We start from the raw sequence: 19,539 nt of genomic DNA, 5'->3' as shown, positions 1-19,539 counted from the left end.
TACTTTTAAATGGGGAAATAATTCTCTTCTTAATAAATGTAATTTTCAATAATGGCACATATCTTTCCAAACATGAGTGCCACTGGGGAAGGCAATATGGGCCAGGTGACCTTCCTGGAGAGAGACCAGAGCGAGCTGGGGTGAAGGCTCCTGCAGACCAGGCTGTTCCAGGGACAGTTCTCTGGCTCCACCGGCAATGAGGTATCAGGCAGCCACCGCACTTCCTCGGCGTCTCTCTTTCTTCACGTAGGAAATGAAGGAACAGCACTAGGCACTCTCTTGGTGCTCCTTTAGCTCTCCTCTCTAGATTCTAACTCGTAAACAGAGAACAGTTTGCATTGAAGCTTACCCTGACAAATCGCCTCCATTATTCTCAAAAAGACCATGGAGCGCAACAAAGGAAGAATATCTATTGTTGGTTTTGAACCTTAACTTCAGTATGTCCTACCTTGTATGCGTCAGAAAATTTATCTTACTTTCTGGAAAACATGTTTCGTTCAACTGTAATCTTATTATTTAAAACTATTGATGTAATCTTATTTTCAGGGGTTTTTAATTTCATAATAAAACTCCAGCTGAGTTGAAATTGAGCATGCATGCACTTAGCTTAAGAAAGAATTCTGTGTTCTGGACAAAGTTTAAACCCACAGAGCCAGTTTAAGAGCAGAAACAAAAAGCGTTGCTTAGAGAAAAACTGTGGGCAGTGAGCAATGTACAGAGAAGCCTTCAGTCATACCCTTGGGGCCAAGCTGCTAAGCCAAGCTCAGGTCACACACCTTGCGCCAGGACAGCAGAGCCTCAAGGCCGTTGTCCTCAGAGGTGAACCAAAAAATCTGATTTGCAATGCACATAAAGGAAGCCTAACAGCCCCACAGTGTGAGAATGTAATGGGAGTCCTGCAAAGCCTCGGATCAAAGAGCATCCCCTTCACATGGCTCTCTGCAGAGCTGGCCGGGGCTGGCAATTAGTGAAAGGTTTCAAGTCTGTGAACACAAGTCAATGGCTTTCTACAGGAGGGGGATGTTGGGTTTGGGGCCAATCTGCCAAAATGTGCCATTCACAATGAACCTCTGAAAAACAGCAATCTCAGAGCCAGCCATCAGGGTGGGGTCGTTGGCCTGGAACAGATGATGACAAGCAACTCATATTCTCATCAACACTTTGTATTATATTACTGTTTATTTTTCACCATCATTTTAAATCCATCTCTTTCAATTTATTTAAAACCATCTGTTTCTTGGACAAGCCCGATGGTCTACTCGTGCCTTATATCCCTGGCTGAGTTCTGTACTGGGGGTCCACATTCCTTCTGCTCCTGCTACCTAAAGGGGTCCTCCACCACTCATACCCTGCGTTTCCATTGGCAGGCCTTCTGTGACATGGAAGCTGGTGGAGGTGGGTGGACAATTATTCAGCGACGTGAGGACGGCAGCGTTGATTTTCAGAGGACTTGGAAAGAATATAAAGTGGTATGGACATTTTTAAAAAGCATCAGGAGAGAATTTCCCTTGTGAAAAATAGCTTTCAAGATCTGCAGAACCTTAACCACCAATCCCAAACTAACCAATGACTTTTGCCATAGTTTTTAAAATCGGTGTTCAGATTAGTTCTTCAACTTGGCGTTTCAGTCTCCCCTTTAAAGAATGACCAATATAAGGTAAACTGTATCAAAACAAAAGCTGCAGCTGGTGCGGTGGCTCATATCTGTAATCCCAGCACCTCAGGAGGCCGAGGCGGGCAGGTCACAAGAGGTCAGGAGTTTGAGATCAGCTCACCAACATAGCGAATCTCTGTATCTACTAAAAATACAAATGTCAGCCAGGTGTGGTAGTGGGTGCCTGGAATTCCAGCTACTTGGGGGGCTGAGGCAGGAGAATCCCTTGAACCGGGGAGGTGGAGGCTGCAGTGAGCTGAGATCATGCCACTGCACTCCAGCTGGGTGACAGAGCAAGACTCTGTCTCCAAAAAAAAGCAAGCAGCACGGCTTGGCTTATTTTTAAAGCAGGCTCAGTGTGCCTTGGTGAGCCACTGTTTCATGGTGCCTCCCATTTCCATAAACTGAGCTGTTGATGCTGAGGCTTCTGCTTGAGGCTCCCCAAGTAGTTCTAATCATCCTAATACAAATTTTCTTCCGGCAACAGCTTAGTGTCATATAACTGACCTGTTTAAAATCCATTTTCCTATACAAAGGACCTGAACTGTCACAGCACCAGAAGTAATTTCTGCTATTTTAGAGTTACTCTATGTTAAGCTGACGGACTATTCACTTCAAATACACAAAGAAAAAATATATGAGTAATTGAATTTTACAACTTGCATTACAGGGATTTGGTAACCCTTCAGGAGAATACTGGCTGGGAAATGAGTTTGTTTCACAACTGACTAATCAGCAACGCTATGTTCTTAAAATACTCTTTAAAGACTGGGAAGGGAACGAGGCTTACTCATTGTATGAACATTTCTATCTCTCAAGTGAAGAACTGAATTATAGGTAAGTGAATTATTTGTAATTGAAAGAAAAAGTTAAAAGATTTGCTGGATGACTATTCCAGAAAATGAGAACCACGATGATTTAACCAAGATCTAAACTACTCTTAGATCACCTGAAATCAAAAAACATCTTGTTTCTCAAAATTATTAAGATTATCTGGTTTTAAAATTCTAACTTTGGTTATAGCAATATAAAGAACACTTCACATGAACAGTATTTTGTCTGTCTGTTGTGTTTACTGTGTATCCTCAAAGCCTAGAAGAACCCTGCCTGGCAGATAATTGGCTTTCATAGCTATTTGTAAAATAAGTGAATGGTAAGTGTTCCCACGATAAGATATCATACGAATAGCACAACTGATGGATACTTGTGATTGTACTGTTTTATTTCAAAAGGTTTCAAAAGTTAATCTGTCTTTATGCAGTTTAAACTCATTCCATTGTGTTCAATCTCAAAGTCAAGGTCAGTTGTCAAGTTTAGAGATGGCAGAGTTAGGTGGGATGGTCAGTCAGCTCTACTCTCCTCTACAGGAAATACATCAGATGCACAGCATTCCCTGAGTGTTTGCCTTGTCCTCACCCATTTGGTGGCGATAATCATAAGTAACAGCATGGGCAACCCTGACCGGGAATTTACTTTCTGCTTCTAAATGCCACGAGAGTAGAGACAGAACAGCAACAGGACGTGACAACCTAGTTTGCGAGATAAGCATGGTGAGGCCATGTGCACGGTAAAGCTGGTACACAAGGCACACAGAGGCACTCCAAAATGTGTGTGCAATGGTGGGGGGCAGAGAAGTGAGACTGTGTGCCCAGTGGCACCAACACCACCCTGACAGAGTATAAAGAGCACTGACTGGTGGCACCTGGTGATCATGGAGCACACATTATGAAATACCCACTTCAAGGTCAGAAGTTAGCAAATGAAGGTCAACATGAACATCACAAAAAACAGTCATCATCTGACCTACAGTCTCATCTTCATCTCAATAATGCCCAGCTCAGATGCTCTGCTCAACAGAAATTCCACAGCCTAAACAGTCTCACAGTAGCCACGATGTGAAGGTCTGTGAGCAGGCTGCCCAGGGGAGGGTGGGCAGCACAGAGAAGTGGCTGATCGTCAAGTTGCCTGAACAACCAACTGAAAACTACACAATGCCCAGTATGTCCTGCTTTGCAAACAGTGGATGAAAATTCAGAAGCATGTTTGAGAAACAGAGAAACCTGGATGTGACTCTTCAAACATCAGTGATGCATATTCCATCAGTTCTCATTATGGGAAGACCAGGCTCTCCTAGAGAGGCAACAACGGAGATGAATGAGAAAATAGGTGTGTGGGTCTCACAGCAGTTCCGACTTGATTCCAAAGAGATCAAAACTTCAATGAGACACAAGTGGTTGGTCATTGTTTTACCTCCAAGTTAAATATTTTTTCAACTGGCAACAGTTAGGAATCTACAACAGAAGAATTAAAAAAAAAAGCAGGACGAAAATTAAGGATTAGGCTGTTTGTATAAGAAGATTTTTACAAAATGGGTCATTACCCTTGCACGCTGACATTATAAAAATATTTTAAACTGAGATGGTTCTTAACAGATATTTCCTTTAGAAATGCAATCAATTTTTGGATAGGCCGTTTAGAAAAACACACACATTGGCTTAAAGTTTAGTTTAATTTGCTTGGTAAGATAAAATAGGTATTACATCAAAATTATTACCCTAATAAAACATGATGGTAGGGTGATAAGAGAGCCGTGAAGGGACTGAAACCTTTCAAAACCGCAAATTGTATGCAGCATGTAAGGGATTTTTTTTTTCTGAAGAAATGTTCTCCAAATGTTGGAAAACTTGAATATACATGATATAAGAAATGGATAAATGCATCAACAGAATTTAATTCTTTCCAATAAAACTAAAAGCTATGTGTACATTAAACCTTAAAAATTGGTTACTTTTCACACACATTCTGGCAGTTTTATATACGCTAAGGTTTAACTGTTAAATGTTGACAATACCTCTTTACTCCACTGTTATAGAAAATCATCCCTGGCAAAGCTGCAGAGATTAAAAAAAAAAATCAACCAATGCCAATATAAAGTAACTTCAAGAATGTGGCTATTCTTAATAACCAAATTTTAAAGAAAGAATTTTAAACCAGTGGGCCATAAAAGGACCTCAAATTTTACATTCTCCCTTATTTTTCTTGCCTCTGGGGAAAATTTGACAAGTTCCATGAGAACTAAAAATGTTCAAGGAGACGGGAGAGTTAAAAGATATGCAAGGGAAATGGTTCATCTCAATCCTGCCCATGATTAATGGGAAAACAAGGGAAAGAAAGTAAAGTGTTTCAGAATCCCAACAAAGATGAGCGTTTATGACATTCACATTCTGCAGTAGGCATTTAGAGACAGAGATAAGCCCAATCTCATTTTTGAAACACGTAGGAAAACACGGAGACTCACATGTCCAGTCCATGCCTTAGGAAGAAGTTTCTAGGGCTGCTTTAACACCGAAGTAACTTAGGAGCAACACTTAACGGAACTCCACATCACATGGCCTCACCCTCATATTTTCACAACTTTCTCCAACAAACAAACATCTCTGTTTAGGTGTGTGCCAGTGCAGAAACATGGCAGAGGGGTTTGCTGCATCTGGTGCAAATCCTACCTCCATGAATCAAGAGTCTGACCTCGGACAAGTTCGTATCTCTGAACCTCAGTGACTTCCAGTACAAAAACAAAGATGATGGCCACCACTGTGGGTGGTTTTGAGCATCCAAGGTGCATGCAGGTGTAAGTACCTGGCCTGGCCTGACCAGCATGTAGAACTAAAAGAACTTTTTCTCTCTTCTTTGCACGCTTCCAATACAAACTCTTAGAAATTATATTACACCAATGTGGCAGTTAGTAAACATTAGCAGGTTTTACAAAGAAGGGCATCATCTTGGTGCTTCAAGTGCACTTTCCTGCCACCATTGCAGGATTTGCTTTGCAGGCTCCTCGCCTGGGTCGTCATGTGCCTGTTTCTCCATCAGGATGTGAGGACTCAGCGTGCCAACATGACATACCCCATTACATGAATGCCTGCTCTCGTCTGTCCTGAACCATCTGCCAAGGGGCTTCTTTGCAGCAGTAGCTCTTGAGCATAGTTATGGGAAAAAATTATTTTAAACCCCCAAAACATATTTTCTTCTCCCTTCCCTTATATGTTCCTTGCTGGTACACAGACAACCAATGTAAGCCGTATTTTTCCAATACAACTTACAATGGTTCAACTTGATGATGGTGCGAACGTGATACACATTCAGCAGAAACTACACTTTGAGATTGAAATTTGGATCTTTCCCTGGCTAGTGATATGTGGCACAACGCCCCCTCGCGATGCTGGGCAGAGGCAGTGAGCCACAGCTCCCAGTCAGCCCTGTGGTCACCTGGGTTAACAAGACACTGCGTGCACCACGCTGCCAAATGGCTCTGCCTGGCTGTGGGCGAATGTGAGTGTTCCGGGCACACTGAAGGAAGGCTAGGGCTAGGCTAGGGTGCTCCAAAGCTCAGGTGTATTCCACGCATTTTCAAGCCCCAACATTTTCAACTGATAGTGGGCCTTTCAGAACGTAGCCCCATGGGCAGGCAGGGATTGCCTGTATTGCCAATAGTGTCTGACTGACTAAGACATTTGCTCATTTCTCAATGTCTAATGGTTGTATTACATTATACTACTATACAGACATGGGGCAAAGCAGCCATAAAGATTCATTTTCAGCACCATTCTGTAGATTCCTGCCCCCAACTTAGTGGCCACTCCTCGTCTGCTGCCTTCTCCATCGCCCCCCGCCACCCACCTCTGCAGAACATGATGTTTGAGGTTGGTCTCTTGTCTCTATGGAAGATGACTGGAGACCTGGGAAAAGGACCCTCGTGTTGCATTTCTCTCTTCTGTCTATCTGAAAGCAGCAGAAAAACAAATTACAAGGCACTACAGTCACTGCTGGTAGTTGTGTAAGTGATGTGTGTTGAAGGTTTCATGAAAACATCCCTCTCTGCCGAAGGATTTGATGATAAGTTGGTTCCTGTTTATACCAAGTACAAAATATTTTGTCCGGAGTATGCATTAGTCCACTAATGAGTACAGAACACACTTCTGTAGAATGGAATTCTTCATTACAAAAAATTTTCCACTACGGTATATCAATGACCCAAGCCAATTAAATTTGTTGTTTTTTTCTTTGCACGCTTACAGGATTCACCTTAAAGGACTTACAGGGACAGCCGGCAAAATAAGCAGCATCAGCCAACCAGGAAATGATTTTAGCACAAAGGACGCAGACAACGACAAATGTATTTGCAAATGTTCACAAATGCTAACAGGAGGTAGGGAGGACTTTCTGTCTTCCTATTTGTATTGGCAAGGAACAATATCATAGAGGGAAAGGCTGGCAGTTTGGACTTCAAATTGCGATTGGTAATGATGTCCAAAATTTCATATGTAGACACACTAGTTTCATGCAGGTACATGTGTTTTTCACTTTTTTAGTCTAAGTTTTAAATGAGAGTATGATATGGAGTTAGACTTGTCAGCAAGCCAACTGTGTCTCCTCAGGACCTAGCCTGGGCAAGGAGAGGGCACCTTTAACACTTAGCAAGCTCTTCTGAGTTTGTGCTTGCTGGATACTAGAGAGATGGTTTAATTACATTTTGCTTTATTTAAAAAGTTAAAAATTCAAAGTGGTGACCAAAACAGTAATATAGATTATAGAAATCTTTCTAACTAATAATTTAATGTTCAAACAAGAAATTTCCAGTTATCTTTTTATTTATTTATTTTGAGACAGAGTCTCACTTTGGTGCCCAGGCTGGAGTATAGTAGTGTGATCTCAGCTGACTGCAACCTCCACTCCCCAGGCTCAAGCGATTCTCCTGCCTCAGCCTCCCCAGTAGCTGGGATTATAGGCGCCTGCCAATGCACCCGGCTAATTTTGTATTTTTAGTAGAGAAAGGGTTTCACCTTGTTGGCCAGGCTGGTCTCAAACTCCTGGCCTCAGGTGATCTGCCCACCTCGGCCTCTAAAAGTGTTGGGATTACAGGCATCAGCCTCCACACCCAGTTGTCTTTTTAAAAAAGATTTCATTAATATAGAGCAGACACCTATAAGCAGAAACAAGTTGCCAACCTTTTTTAGTGCCTCAAATTAAAATGAGTGATCTTCTACTTTAAGGCCTTTTTTGTTTTCTACTTTTAATATTGTTTTCTACTTTTTCATCGTCTGTTGTAAAACAGACAATGGAAACCACACTCATAAGCAAGCCTGTTGTAGCAGTCACTCAAAATGGATAGGGTGGTATTCAGAAACATTTGAGAGCTCAAACACAGGAACCAACTTTTAGAAAACGTAATTTTTCTGATTTTTTAAAAGTTTAGGAATTCACTGACAGGAACAAACACTACTTAGTAACTGAGACAAGAAAAACGCCTGACAAATGCTGTCAAGTTAGTTCTTAGAAAACACTGAAAGATTTAAAGTAGCAACAAAAACTCTGCCAACAGTGCAAACTGAATGTAAAGAATAAGAGGAAAATTGGCAGGGTTTAATTTCTAGAGAACATAAATCATATTTGCAAAAATTAATACGTTTCTCATCCAGGAAACCAAAGGTAAGAGCTATGGTCAACATATCTTTATAAATCTAAGGCGCTACTAAAACAAATGGATGAGTCAAGTGATGATGTATTTACACTATCAGAATCACTAACAGTCAAAAGGAGGATTTAGTAATGAAAGGAATATGAAATTTGGTAATTTTCATGTCTTTAAATTTCATAGCTTTTATACTGAAAGAATCAGGCCCCATTAAAAAAAAAAAAAAGTAATCCTCTGGCTCCTGACATAATACAACTACTATCTGGTAACATAGGTCCTCGGTATTAACCATTATTACACCAATGAGCAAAGCCCTCATATTGATTTTGCAAAGGCTTCTTAGAAGTTTCCCTGATCCTGGCACGATGATCCTTTTGAAAGCTGAACAGCGGGGAAAGCGGCCGGGTGGAGGAGCCACAGATAGCCAGGGCTTTGTTTCCTGTCAGCCGTTCCCCCATGCTGAACCCAGCTCTCTCCTTGAGAGGCTGGTGGTTTCTAGAACACCCGTGTGTGGGGAGCTTCTCAGGAGAGTAGGAGAATCACATTAATAACCAAGGAAACAATATATTTACTTACTCAAATCACGATTTAGGGGCTGAGAATGTAACTGGAAAAGAGGCTAGGGAGAGGAAGAGCGGCCAGAGAGAGAAACTGGAGTGGTCTTGCCTGTGAAGAGGTCAAATTCCAGCCCGTGGTCTGGACCATGAATGAACCAGCCTAATGAGCAGCTCGATTTTGCATGGACAGCAAGTTCTCTAGTCAGGCAAGCTCCAGAGGGGACTGACCTATGAATCTGTCAGAGTCCTAAATATGTGAAAGATTCTGAATAGAACACGCAAACTTCTATCCAACCTACAGTCATCTGAATCCACTGAAGTCATTCAGCTGTCACCACCCGGAAAGAATGTGGGAACCTGGAAGAAAAAACTGGCACTCACCAACTGACGTGTAAACATAACATATACATATACATAGATATATTTCTCCCCTCCTTTGGCATCAGAGATCAGAGTTTTTATTTAAGAAACAATACATCACAGGTAAGGCTAAAGAGGCCCTACCATTGCCACTCCCTACCTGCTGCTTGGGTCGAGGTTAATTGCCTTTATGTATTAATTTTCCTACATATAGAGAGATCAATCATAATTATTTTCTATAATTTAAAAATTAATATAAGGAGTATCATCCTATATGTGTCCCTCCAACACAGTATTTGTGAGATTTATTCAGATTAATATAGGCAAAACCAAGGTCACAGGAGTCCTCCTTATCCTTAGGGGATACATTCTAAGATGCCCAGCAAATGCCTGAAATCACAGACGGTATCAAACCCTATGTGTACATTTTTTCCTATTCAGATACTTATGAAGTTTAATTTTTTTGTTTCTTTGTTTTTTTGTGACAGAGTCTTGCTCTGTTGCCCGGGCTGGAGTGCAGTGGTACAGTCCTGGCTCACTGCAACCTCCACCTCCCAGGTTCAAGCGATTCTCCTGCCTCAGCCTCCCAAGTAGTTAGGACCACAGGTGCCTGCCAGCACGCCAAGCTGTATTTTTAGTAGAGACGGTGTTTCACCATGTTGGCCAGGATGGTTTCGATCTCATGACCTTGTGATCCACCCACCTTGGCCTCCCAACATGCTGGGATTACAGGTGTGAGCCACCACACCCGGCTGAAGTTTAATTTATATACTGGGCACAACAAGGGACTTAACACAATAGTAAAACTGAGTAATATACAACACATTGCTTCTAATTTCATGGACTTAAGATTTGTTCTTCTATAGATTTTAGCATCCTTAGTGTACGATTTTTTTCTTTCCTTATTAAGTCAGGAACTTTCACCTTTTCACTTAAACAAAGCACTTTACAGCTTCTCTTTGGCATATCTGAATTGCCAGCATCATTATTCTTGCACTTTTGGGGTTATTACTGAGTCAAGTAAGGGTTACTTGCACATAAGCACTGTGATGTTGTGACAGTTGATTTAACAACCAAGACAGCTACTAAGTGGTTAAAAGGTGTAGACAGCATGAATCCACTGGATAGAGGGGATCATTCAGGCATTGGGTGGGATGAAGTGGACAGCAAGAGATTTCATCCTGTTACTCAGAATGGCAGGCAATTTAAGGCTTGTAGATTATTTCTGGAATTTTCCATTTAACAGTTAGGGCCTCAGCTGACTTCAGGTATCTGAAAGTGCAGAAAGCAAAAACTGCAGGTAAGGGGACACTGCTGTGTTTCTTTCTCTCACAAATCCCAGCATGCTCCTGTTTTCTGGCCGAGCCCAGAAATTAAGGTGTAGATGGGTTTCCACTCCCAAACCCCCTGTGCTGGGCACCTCTCCTGCCCTGGCTTTAGCTGAGTGAGAGCACACCCTCACTTTAAACTTCCTTTTTGTCTCTGAAATGTACAGACTTCCTTTTTATGTAGCTCCACTGAGTACTTAATATTTTGGGTTAAATTTCAACCAAAAAAATCCTTTAACAGAGCAAGGGGAACCTGAGTGAGTCCAGCTTACCATGTTGCAGGGACTGGATAGTAATCCTGCTTGAAAGTGCGTTTTCCAACGGTTCCTGGGATGTCTGCTTATCCCTGCTGTAAGTGTGTTCGCACTCTGTGCTTATCAAATTGAACCATGGAGGGGTCATGCCTCTCCACGCAGCACAGGGGAGAAGGTGGAGGAATGCTTGCAAAAGCATTCGCAGTAACGGAACTGTGATGTCATGGGCATTCAGCCGGAGACCCATCCCTCTGCCAGTAAACATCCTATACTTGCCATCATCTGCATGTACCTACTCCACAGGCCTGGAATGTGCCTCCTGGCTTAGCTGAGTATGGCTGTCTTCGTGGAGGAATTGCCACCACCTAGTTTCTAATTCCTTCTGTGTTTTACTTTCACAGGCTGGTGGTTTGATGCATGTGGTCCTTCCAACTTGAACGGAATGTACTATCCACAAAGGCAGAACACAAATAAGTTCAACGGCATTAAGTGGTACTACTGGAAAGGTTCAGGCTACTCGCTCAAGGCCACAACCATGATGATCCGGCCAGCAGATTTCTAAATGCCCGAGTCCACCTGACAAAGACTGTCTCGTGCTATTTTCAAAGACTTAAGCCCAATGCACTGAAAGTCACGGCTGCACACTGTGTCCTCTTCCACCACAGAGGGCATGTGCTCGGTGCTGATGGGACCCACGTGCTCCAGATTAGAGCCTGTAAACTTTATCACTTAAACTTGCATCACTTAACAGACTAATGCAAGACCCTAAACATCGTAACTGCCATCAGACAGAACACCCATGCAAAGATGAACCCAAGGCTGAGAATCAGACTGACAATTTACAGACTCAGCTGTCACAACCAAGAATGCCATATGCAAGTTTATCAGTAAATAACTGGAAAACAGAACACTTACGTTATACAGTACAGATCATCTTGGAACTGCATTATTCTAAGCACTGTTTATAGACTGTATAAAAACCCATATGTCCTGAATTCACCATCACTATCGCAATTAAAAGAAAGAAAAAAATCCCTAAGCCATAAAAACATATATTCGGGGATATTCTGAGAAGGGGTTACTAGAAGTTTAATATTTGGAAAAACAGTTAGTGCATTTTTACTCCACCTCTTAGGTGCTTTAAATTTTAATTTCAAAAACAGCATATTTACATTTAGGTTGACAGCTTAGTTTTAAGTTAATACTGAAATTTCAAGTTTATATGGTGGAAACTTCCAGGATCTCTGAAATTATCAACAGAAACGTGTCATTTTAGTTTATATGCAGATTGTACTATTTTTCTCTGCCTGATTGTTAAATATGAAGGTATTTTTAGTAATTAAATATAACTTATTAGGGGATATACCTATGTTTAACGTTTATAATAATATTTACAATTTTATAATTTGTTTCTGAAAGAACCGATTGTGCCTTGTGATAAGGAAACCTTTGATTTTTAATGATGAGGAAAATTATACATTTCATTCTATGACAAAGAAACTTTACTATCTTCTCATTATTCTAAAACAGAGGTCTGTTTTCTTTTCTAGTAAGATATATTTTTTTAGAACTAAGCTACAATTTAATTTGTGGTTGAGAAAAGTGTTCTATTTAAGACATTTACAAAGCTATAATCTCAAGATTCACCCTGAAATTTACTTAAGAAAAAAAATAATTTACACTAGTAAGATTTTTTTATGTCAATTAGCAAACTGAAAAAAGTGTTTCAAAGTACAAAAAATCTGTTCTTAATATATTTAAGTATTTGCAGAAAATTTGAGAACACAGGGCCAAGTGCAGCAGCTCATGCCTGTAATCCCAAGTACTTTGGGGTGCCCAGGCAGGCAGATCACCTGAGGTCAGGAGTTCAAGACCAGCCTGGCCAACACGGTGAAACCCTATCTCTACTAAATAATATAAAAATTAACCAAGCTAATGGTGGCAGGTGCCTGTACTCAGGAGGCTGAGGCAGGGAGAACTGCTTGAACTGGGGACGTGGAGGTTGCACTGAGCTGAAATCATGCCATTGCACTCCAGCCTGGGTGACAGAACGAGACTCTATCTCAAAAAAAAAAAAAAAAAAAAGAGAAAGAAAGAAAAAGAAAATTTGAGAACACAGCTTTATACTCAGGACTACAAAACTCCTAGAGTTTTAACTCCTTTTGAAATTTTCATAGTACGATTAATACTAATGAACATTTGTGTAAAGCTTTATAATTTAAAGGAAATTTCTCATATATTCCTTTCTGAGTCATTTGCAAGGAAGTTCAGAGTCCAGTCTGCAACTGGCACCTACTACATGTCTGTCTTTGCCTGAAAGCTTACCACTATTTTTTCTTTATTCCACTTTAAAATCTAATTTATTTTACCTCAACTTCTCTTCCCCCTTGACGTAGTTTTAGAACACACAGGTGTTGCTACATGTTTTGAGTCAATGATGAACTCTGGCAAAGTCAAGGCTGTTTTATTTCCACCAAGGCGCACTTTTCCAACAACTATTCAACTGAGTCAAGAACCTCCCTTTCTCAGAACTGTATCTACCTTATATTTAAGAAGGCTTTATGAATTGAACAATGGTATCACGGCCTTGTATCAATCTGAAAAACAACTGAAAGTAAGAAAATTTCACAGCCTCAAAAGACAACAGCAAGTTTCTATGATACCTCAATGACAACAACGATGGACACTTAGGCAGGGAAATGATAATGCAGGAGAAACTGGCAACAACACACTTAATTTATATCAATTATCCAACTAGGCAGGTGAAATGAAATTCAAGGTCAAATCTCATAATGTCATTGAGCGTTATATATAATCTCTTATGACAGAGAATGGGGGAATTTGTGTTTTTACTTTACACTTCAGTTCCTTACACAGTATTTCAAACAAACAGTCTTGCTTAGAGGAATTAATTTTTTCTCTCCTTAAGAAAACATTTATAAAGCTGAAAGGAAATCAAACAGTAATCTTAAAAATGAAAACAAAACAACCCAACAACCTAGATAACTACAGTGATTAGAGAGCATAATTCAACTCCTTGTTGTGTTATAGTCATATAGCCTACTCAAACAACTAAATAATAATACTGGTGGCAGACAAAAAAATCACCATTTATCTTTCAGATATTAATCTTCTGAATAGGCTGTCACAAACCATTTAACATTTTTGAACATGAAAGGCAACTTCTAAACATTCCTGTATCCAACCATTGAAGTGGAATTTAGGAAAGTCATAAAAATATAAAGACGGTTATCACAGCACTAACCAGCCATAATTTTTATACCTATCAGTTCTATCTCTATTAACAGTAAAAACATTAAGCAAGACATAAGTCTACCTTCCCAAGATTTTAGTCTTTTTTCATTTTTGTTTTTCTCGATTCTGAAGACTTTCGTCATTAAATTTTCTTTGGACTTCATTCTCACTACTTTTTGGAGAATGGTCTCAGGTTCTCACATTTGTTCTCACAAATAAATTGATAAAAGTGTTAAGTTCTGTGAATGTCTTTTTAATTACGGGCATAATTGTACCTGACTTGATAAACCTTAATCTACCCTTATGTTTTTAGTAATGTCTTGAGAACACCAAATTGCAGAAAACAATATCTGACTTACAGGAGCTGCAGGGAAGTGGTTAGAGAGTTCGAACGGCTCCTCAGAAATCCAGTGACCCGATTCTAAAGACCATAGCACCTGCAAGTGATACAATAAGCAGATTTACTATAGATTTATTAGGCTTAGTGGGCAATAAACCAACGTCACTTTGAAGACACAGCAAAAACAAAACAAACAAAAACTTCAACAGTGATACAAGCCACAGATCTGAAATAGATGTGTTCTCAACAAAGTGCCTTCAGAATCTTCATGTTGCATAAACTTTATGAATGGTAATAAAAACTTGGTTAAGAAAAAGTCTCATGATAACAAGAAATGTGAGTCATTATTCTTGTGAGGCCAAATATTTAAACATTACCCACTTTTTAAACATACGAAATATTATACATAGATTTTAAATTCCAAGTTTCTCATTTATGAAGTGTTTTATAAATAGTCCTCTGTAAATATTCCAGAATTTTATTAATTAAAACAACAAATTAAAAGAAGATGGATCACAAGCCTAAATTCAAAAGCAATCCCTTTGGCTTGCGACTTTCTAACATTGGCTAATATTTTCAGAAGTCCTCTGGAACACACTTGAAATTCCTTCTGAGACTTTGGAAGAGTAAAATGTCCCACAAACAAGCTTTCATCATCATCATTATACTCAGTATTTGAATCTCCACACTTTTAAATGATCAATACAATGTTTTCCTTTTTAATTCAGTAATATTTGAGGTTCTGCAGCCATCTCTACTCCAGGACCAAACTCCCTGAAAATCTATCTTCATACACCAGAATTTTAGGGCTAAAATAAGAAAGCTGGATTACATAATTCATCTTTATTGTTTATTATTTTTGAGACACTCTCACGCTGTTGTCCAGGCTGGAGTGCAGTGTTGCACTCTCAGTTCATTGCATCCTCTGCCACTCAGGTTCAAGCAATTCTCCTGCCTCAGTGTCCCGAGTAGCTGAGACTACAGGCGCCCGTCACAACTGGCTAATTTTTTTTGTATTTTTAGTAGACATAGGGTTTCACCATGTTGGCTAGGCTGGTCTCGAACTTCTGGCCTCAAGTGATCCACCGACCTCAGCCTCAATGCATGTTATTTAAAGAGATACACTAACAATATGTGAGGCTTCCCACAAACTCATACAATTAGCCCAGGAAATAAAATGTAAAAAGTTTCAAAATCAGATTCATTTCACAAAAGAGGCAACATAAAAGAATAGTACAGTGAGAAAAGCAATGTACCAGTGACAGAAGCCAGGGAACCAGCCTTAAAAATGTGTGTGACATTTAAGTTCAAATATAATCCATGTTAAAATGTTAAACGAATTTAAACAACCTGATGGAGAAAATTTATGTCCTCTGAATTTATACCTTTCTAAATGTTAAGAAAATAAAATCATAAGAGGCTAAAGTAGAGTTCTGGTGTCCGTAAATTAATAAATTTAATTAACATAGGCATCCCAGAAATTAATATTGTATAGAGATAGGAGAAAACACTAATTCAATTGTATTAAAATCATCAAATCAGAAATACAGTGTAAACACTTTGCTCTAGAACTTTCATTGGCAAAACACATCTTCACCTTAGTAGGGTGCTCAAAACAGTGAAAATCTTTGAAAGAGCACAGGCAAGGCTGTAAGCAAACTTAAAAATATTGGCCCAACATCTTTCTCATAAGAAGGGTGGAGTGAATTCAGCATCTGCTGCAAAAGGAACTTAGCATCTTGTAGATAAGACATTCCATAACGAAAATCATGGTTTTTTAAAAAAATATTTTAAGATTATCATTCATAAAACCCAAACCTTGCTGATGAATTTAAATAGGAACTGCGTCTGTGAATAGAAACTGCTTCGTTTCTTCTTTTCTGGTTTGTATGCACATTTTATTTCTCACGTTATTGCACTGGACACAACTTTCGGTTCAAGGCAGGGAAGGAGCAGTGAGAGCATCAGAGTTCTTTGAACTATTTTGTGAGGCAGATTTTTTCAGTTTATTGTAGTATAGAGTATCATAAAAACCTAAAGTGGGCCTGGCGCTGTGGCACACATCTGTAATCCCAGCACATTGAGAGGCCGAGGTGGGCGGATCATCTGAGGTCGGGAGTTCAAGACCAGCCTGATCAACATGGAGAAACTCCATCTCTACTAAAAATACAAAATTAGCCAGGCATGGTGGCGCATGCCTGTAATCCCAGCTACTCGGGAGGATGAGGCAGTAGAATCGCTTGAACCCAGGAAGGGAAGGTTGCAGTGAGCCGAGAACACACCATTGCACTCCAGCTTGGCCAACAAGAGTGAAACTTCACCTCAAAAAAAAAAAAAAAAAAAAAACCCTAAAGTGTTCAAATTAATGTATCTATGTTCAAATTAACGTATCTATTATATTAATGTGTCTTCTATGTGCAAATTAACCTATAGAAAGCACAAGTTTTTTTGTGTGTAGCTGTTTTTAAAGAATTTATATATATATATACACGTATATATATGTATACATGTATATATACACGTATATATGTATATGTGTATATATATATTTTTTGTTTTGTTTTGAGACAGAGTCTCGATCTGTCACCAGGCTGGAGTGCAGTGGCACAATCTTGGCTCACTGCAATCTCCATCTCCCATGTACAGGCGATTCTCCTGCCTTAGCCTCCTGAGTAGCTGGGATTACAGGTGTGCACTACCACACCCAGCTAATTTTTTGTATTTTTAGTAGAGACAGGGCTTCACCATGTTGGCCAGAATGGCTTGATCTCCTGGCCTCATGATCCACCGGCCTCAGGCTCCCAAAGTGCTGGGATTACAGGGGTGAGCCACCACGCCCAGCACGAATTCATATTTTTAAAGCCACTTTAGCTTCACAGCAAAATTAAGCGGAAGGTACAGAGAGCTCCCATACGCCTCGTGCCCCACACATGCATCTCAGTGTCTACCACTGGAGCACAACATGTGTTGGACCTAGTCCTCCCATGCTGACACATCATTATCACCCAAAGTCCACAGATTACATTACAGTTCCTTGTGAGTGAAAAATGTACACTATGATTGAGTAATGGGCTGGCCAGTGCTTGCAGTACTTCCGCGAGCTGTTTTCAACTTCCTATTTCTTTCTTTTTTTTAGACAGATTCTTCCTCTGTCACCCAAGCTGGAGTGCAGTGGTGCCATCTTGGCTCATTGCAGACTCTGTCTCCTAGGTTCAAGCAATTCTCCTGCCTCAGCCTCCTAAGTAGCTGAGATTACAGGCACACACCATCATATCTGGCTAAATTTTTTGTTTTGTGGGTTTTAAAAATTTTTTTTGGTAGAGATGGGGTTTCACCACATTAGCCAGGCTGGTCTCGAACTCCTGACCTCAAGTGATCCACCTGCCTCGTCCTCCCAAAGTGTTGCGATTACAGGCATGAGCCCCTGTGCTGAGCCCTCTCAACTTCCTATTTATTCCTCAAAGAATAATTAGAAATTTCTGAGTGATCAAAAGGATTACAGCTAAATATCAGTAAATGTTACATCTCCTGTCAGGACCAATCAAATTAATTCTTATGTATTCATTAATTTATTAGTATTTTCTTAACTGCCTAAGAAATTTTCTTCAGCTAAGAAAAAAATTTATTCACAGAGTATTTCATAAGCAAAAACACTGAACAAGGTACTCAATTTTTGACTTCTCAAAAAAAATAAAGAGGGAAAACAACAAGCAATTATTTTAATGTGTTAGTGATAAGAGCAAACTTGGGGGAGGGGAGGCAATCTGTAAGAGGAATTTAAAGTTGGGCTTGAAAAAATGACCACATTTAATAATGACTCCCTACTGGTATGAAAAGTACAACTGTAACATGAAGCTGATTTAACTCACTGGAAAGCATTGATGATTGTGTTGAAAACATTTGTCAACATTCACAATTTTTGATAGGCAACATTACTGTAACGCTAAGTTTATTCCAAATTTCTGAATAGCCGGCCTTATCCAAGTATACCACCCAGCAGAGCTTACCATCCACCATACTGTGAAATTCAACTGCAGTTGTGGTACTAAGAATACCTGAGGGAATGTAACGAGAAAGTAAAAAGCTGGGGAGGGTGGGGTTGCTTCCTTGTGGCATACGAAAGTCAACCATATTCTCTGCATACAAAAGACTCCACGTTGTGTAAAACAGGGGTCCTGGTACCAGTCTGTGTCCTGTTAGGAGCTGGGCCACACAGCAGGAGGTGAGTGGCAGGCGAGCCAGTCAAGCTTCATCCGTATTTACAGCGCGTCCCAATGCTTGAATTACCACCTAAGCTCCGCCACCCATCAGGTCAGCAGTGGCATTAGATTCTCATAGGAGCTCAAGCCCTATTGTGAACTGTGCATGTGAGGGATCTAGCTCCTTATGAGAATCGAATGCCTGACGACCTGTCACTGTCTCTCATCACCCCCGACGGGACTGTCTAGTTGCAGAAAACAACCTCAGGGCTCCCACTGATTCTACATTACGGTGAGTTGTAGAATGATTTCATTATATATTACAATGTAATAGTAACAAAGGGCACAATAAATATAATGCGCTTGAACCATCCTGAAACCATTCCTCCCTCACCCTCCCAAGCCCCTAGTCCCTGAAAAAATTGTCTTTCACAAAACTGGTCCTTGGTGCCAAAAGGGCTGGAGACTGCTGCTGTAAAATACCACTTGATAAATTAAAAATCAAATCTTGTCCCACAGATGTAAGCCATGGGAGTGTAGTTAATTTCAAACAGTTCAAAAGTATGTTTTACGTTCTTTACTGAATGATGCTTTAGGAGTAAAGTTAGACACATCTTTAATCATTGAAAGTGATTGGGGTGTTTTTGCCACTGTCTCCTCCATCCACCCTTCACTCCACCAATTGTGGTAAAAAGTGTGGTTGTAGGTGTTTAAGGTGTAGAAACACATTCTGCATTTGCAGATTTCTTCCTTAAGAATAACAAAAGTAATAATTATTAATTTTTTACTAATTTAAGCTAACAAAATTATAAAACTCAATTACAAAGATTTTTCTCATAAGATTTTATAGATCCTTTGTCTTAGTTGTTAGGGTAATTGATTTTCTCAACATTTATGAGACTTTGCTAGTTTTTATGCTGTTTTGGATTTTTCTAAAGAAAGAAGAATAATATCTGTAATTCTTCCTCAACTAGACAGTATAATATTGTCTGTGTTAAAAGCATGGAATATAAATACAATGATAGAATATAATATAAATTCTGTGTTAAAAGCACAGAATTCAACAACTGGGTTTAAACCAACATCCATCTTTTTACAGAGCTATGAAAAGGGGAAGGTT

The 19,539-nt window shown here is 39.8% G+C and overlaps 2 protein-coding genes across 4 annotated transcripts in view; one reads left to right on the top strand and one right to left on the bottom strand.

The window, feature by feature from the left end:
* The window catches only part of ANGPT2 (angiopoietin 2), a 63,158-nt gene extending 51,033 nt beyond the window's left edge, over positions 1–12,125 (top strand). For both annotated transcript variants that reach the window (XM_032260311.1, XM_032260312.1), the window contains exons 6-9: positions 1,368–1,469; positions 2,325–2,491; positions 6,730–6,860; positions 11,027–12,125. In XM_032260311.1, the coding sequence (XP_032116202.1) occupies positions 1,368–1,469; positions 2,325–2,491; positions 6,730–6,860; positions 11,027–11,187 (561 nt within the window). In that variant the 3' untranslated portion in view covers positions 11,188–12,125. The remainder of the gene's footprint in view (positions 1–1,367; positions 1,470–2,324; positions 2,492–6,729; positions 6,861–11,026) is intronic.
* Positions 1–19,539, bottom strand: part of MCPH1 (microcephalin 1) — a 245,455-nt gene that overhangs the window by 131,705 nt on the left and 94,211 nt on the right. For both annotated transcript variants that reach the window (XM_032260308.1, XM_032260309.1), the window contains exon 12: positions 14,240–14,317. In XM_032260308.1, the coding sequence (XP_032116199.1) occupies positions 14,240–14,317 (78 nt within the window). The remainder of the gene's footprint in view (positions 1–14,239; positions 14,318–19,539) is intronic.

Source organism: Sapajus apella, unplaced genomic scaffold, assembly GCF_009761245.1.
Source record: "Sapajus apella isolate SASKATOON/1434 unplaced genomic scaffold, GSC_monkey_1.0 scaffold116, whole genome shotgun sequence".
In the NCBI taxonomy this organism is placed as follows: Eukaryota; Metazoa; Chordata; class Mammalia; order Primates; family Cebidae; genus Sapajus; species Sapajus apella.
Note: the sequence above shows the minus strand (reverse complement) of the source record. Positions and strands in the feature narration are given on the sequence as shown.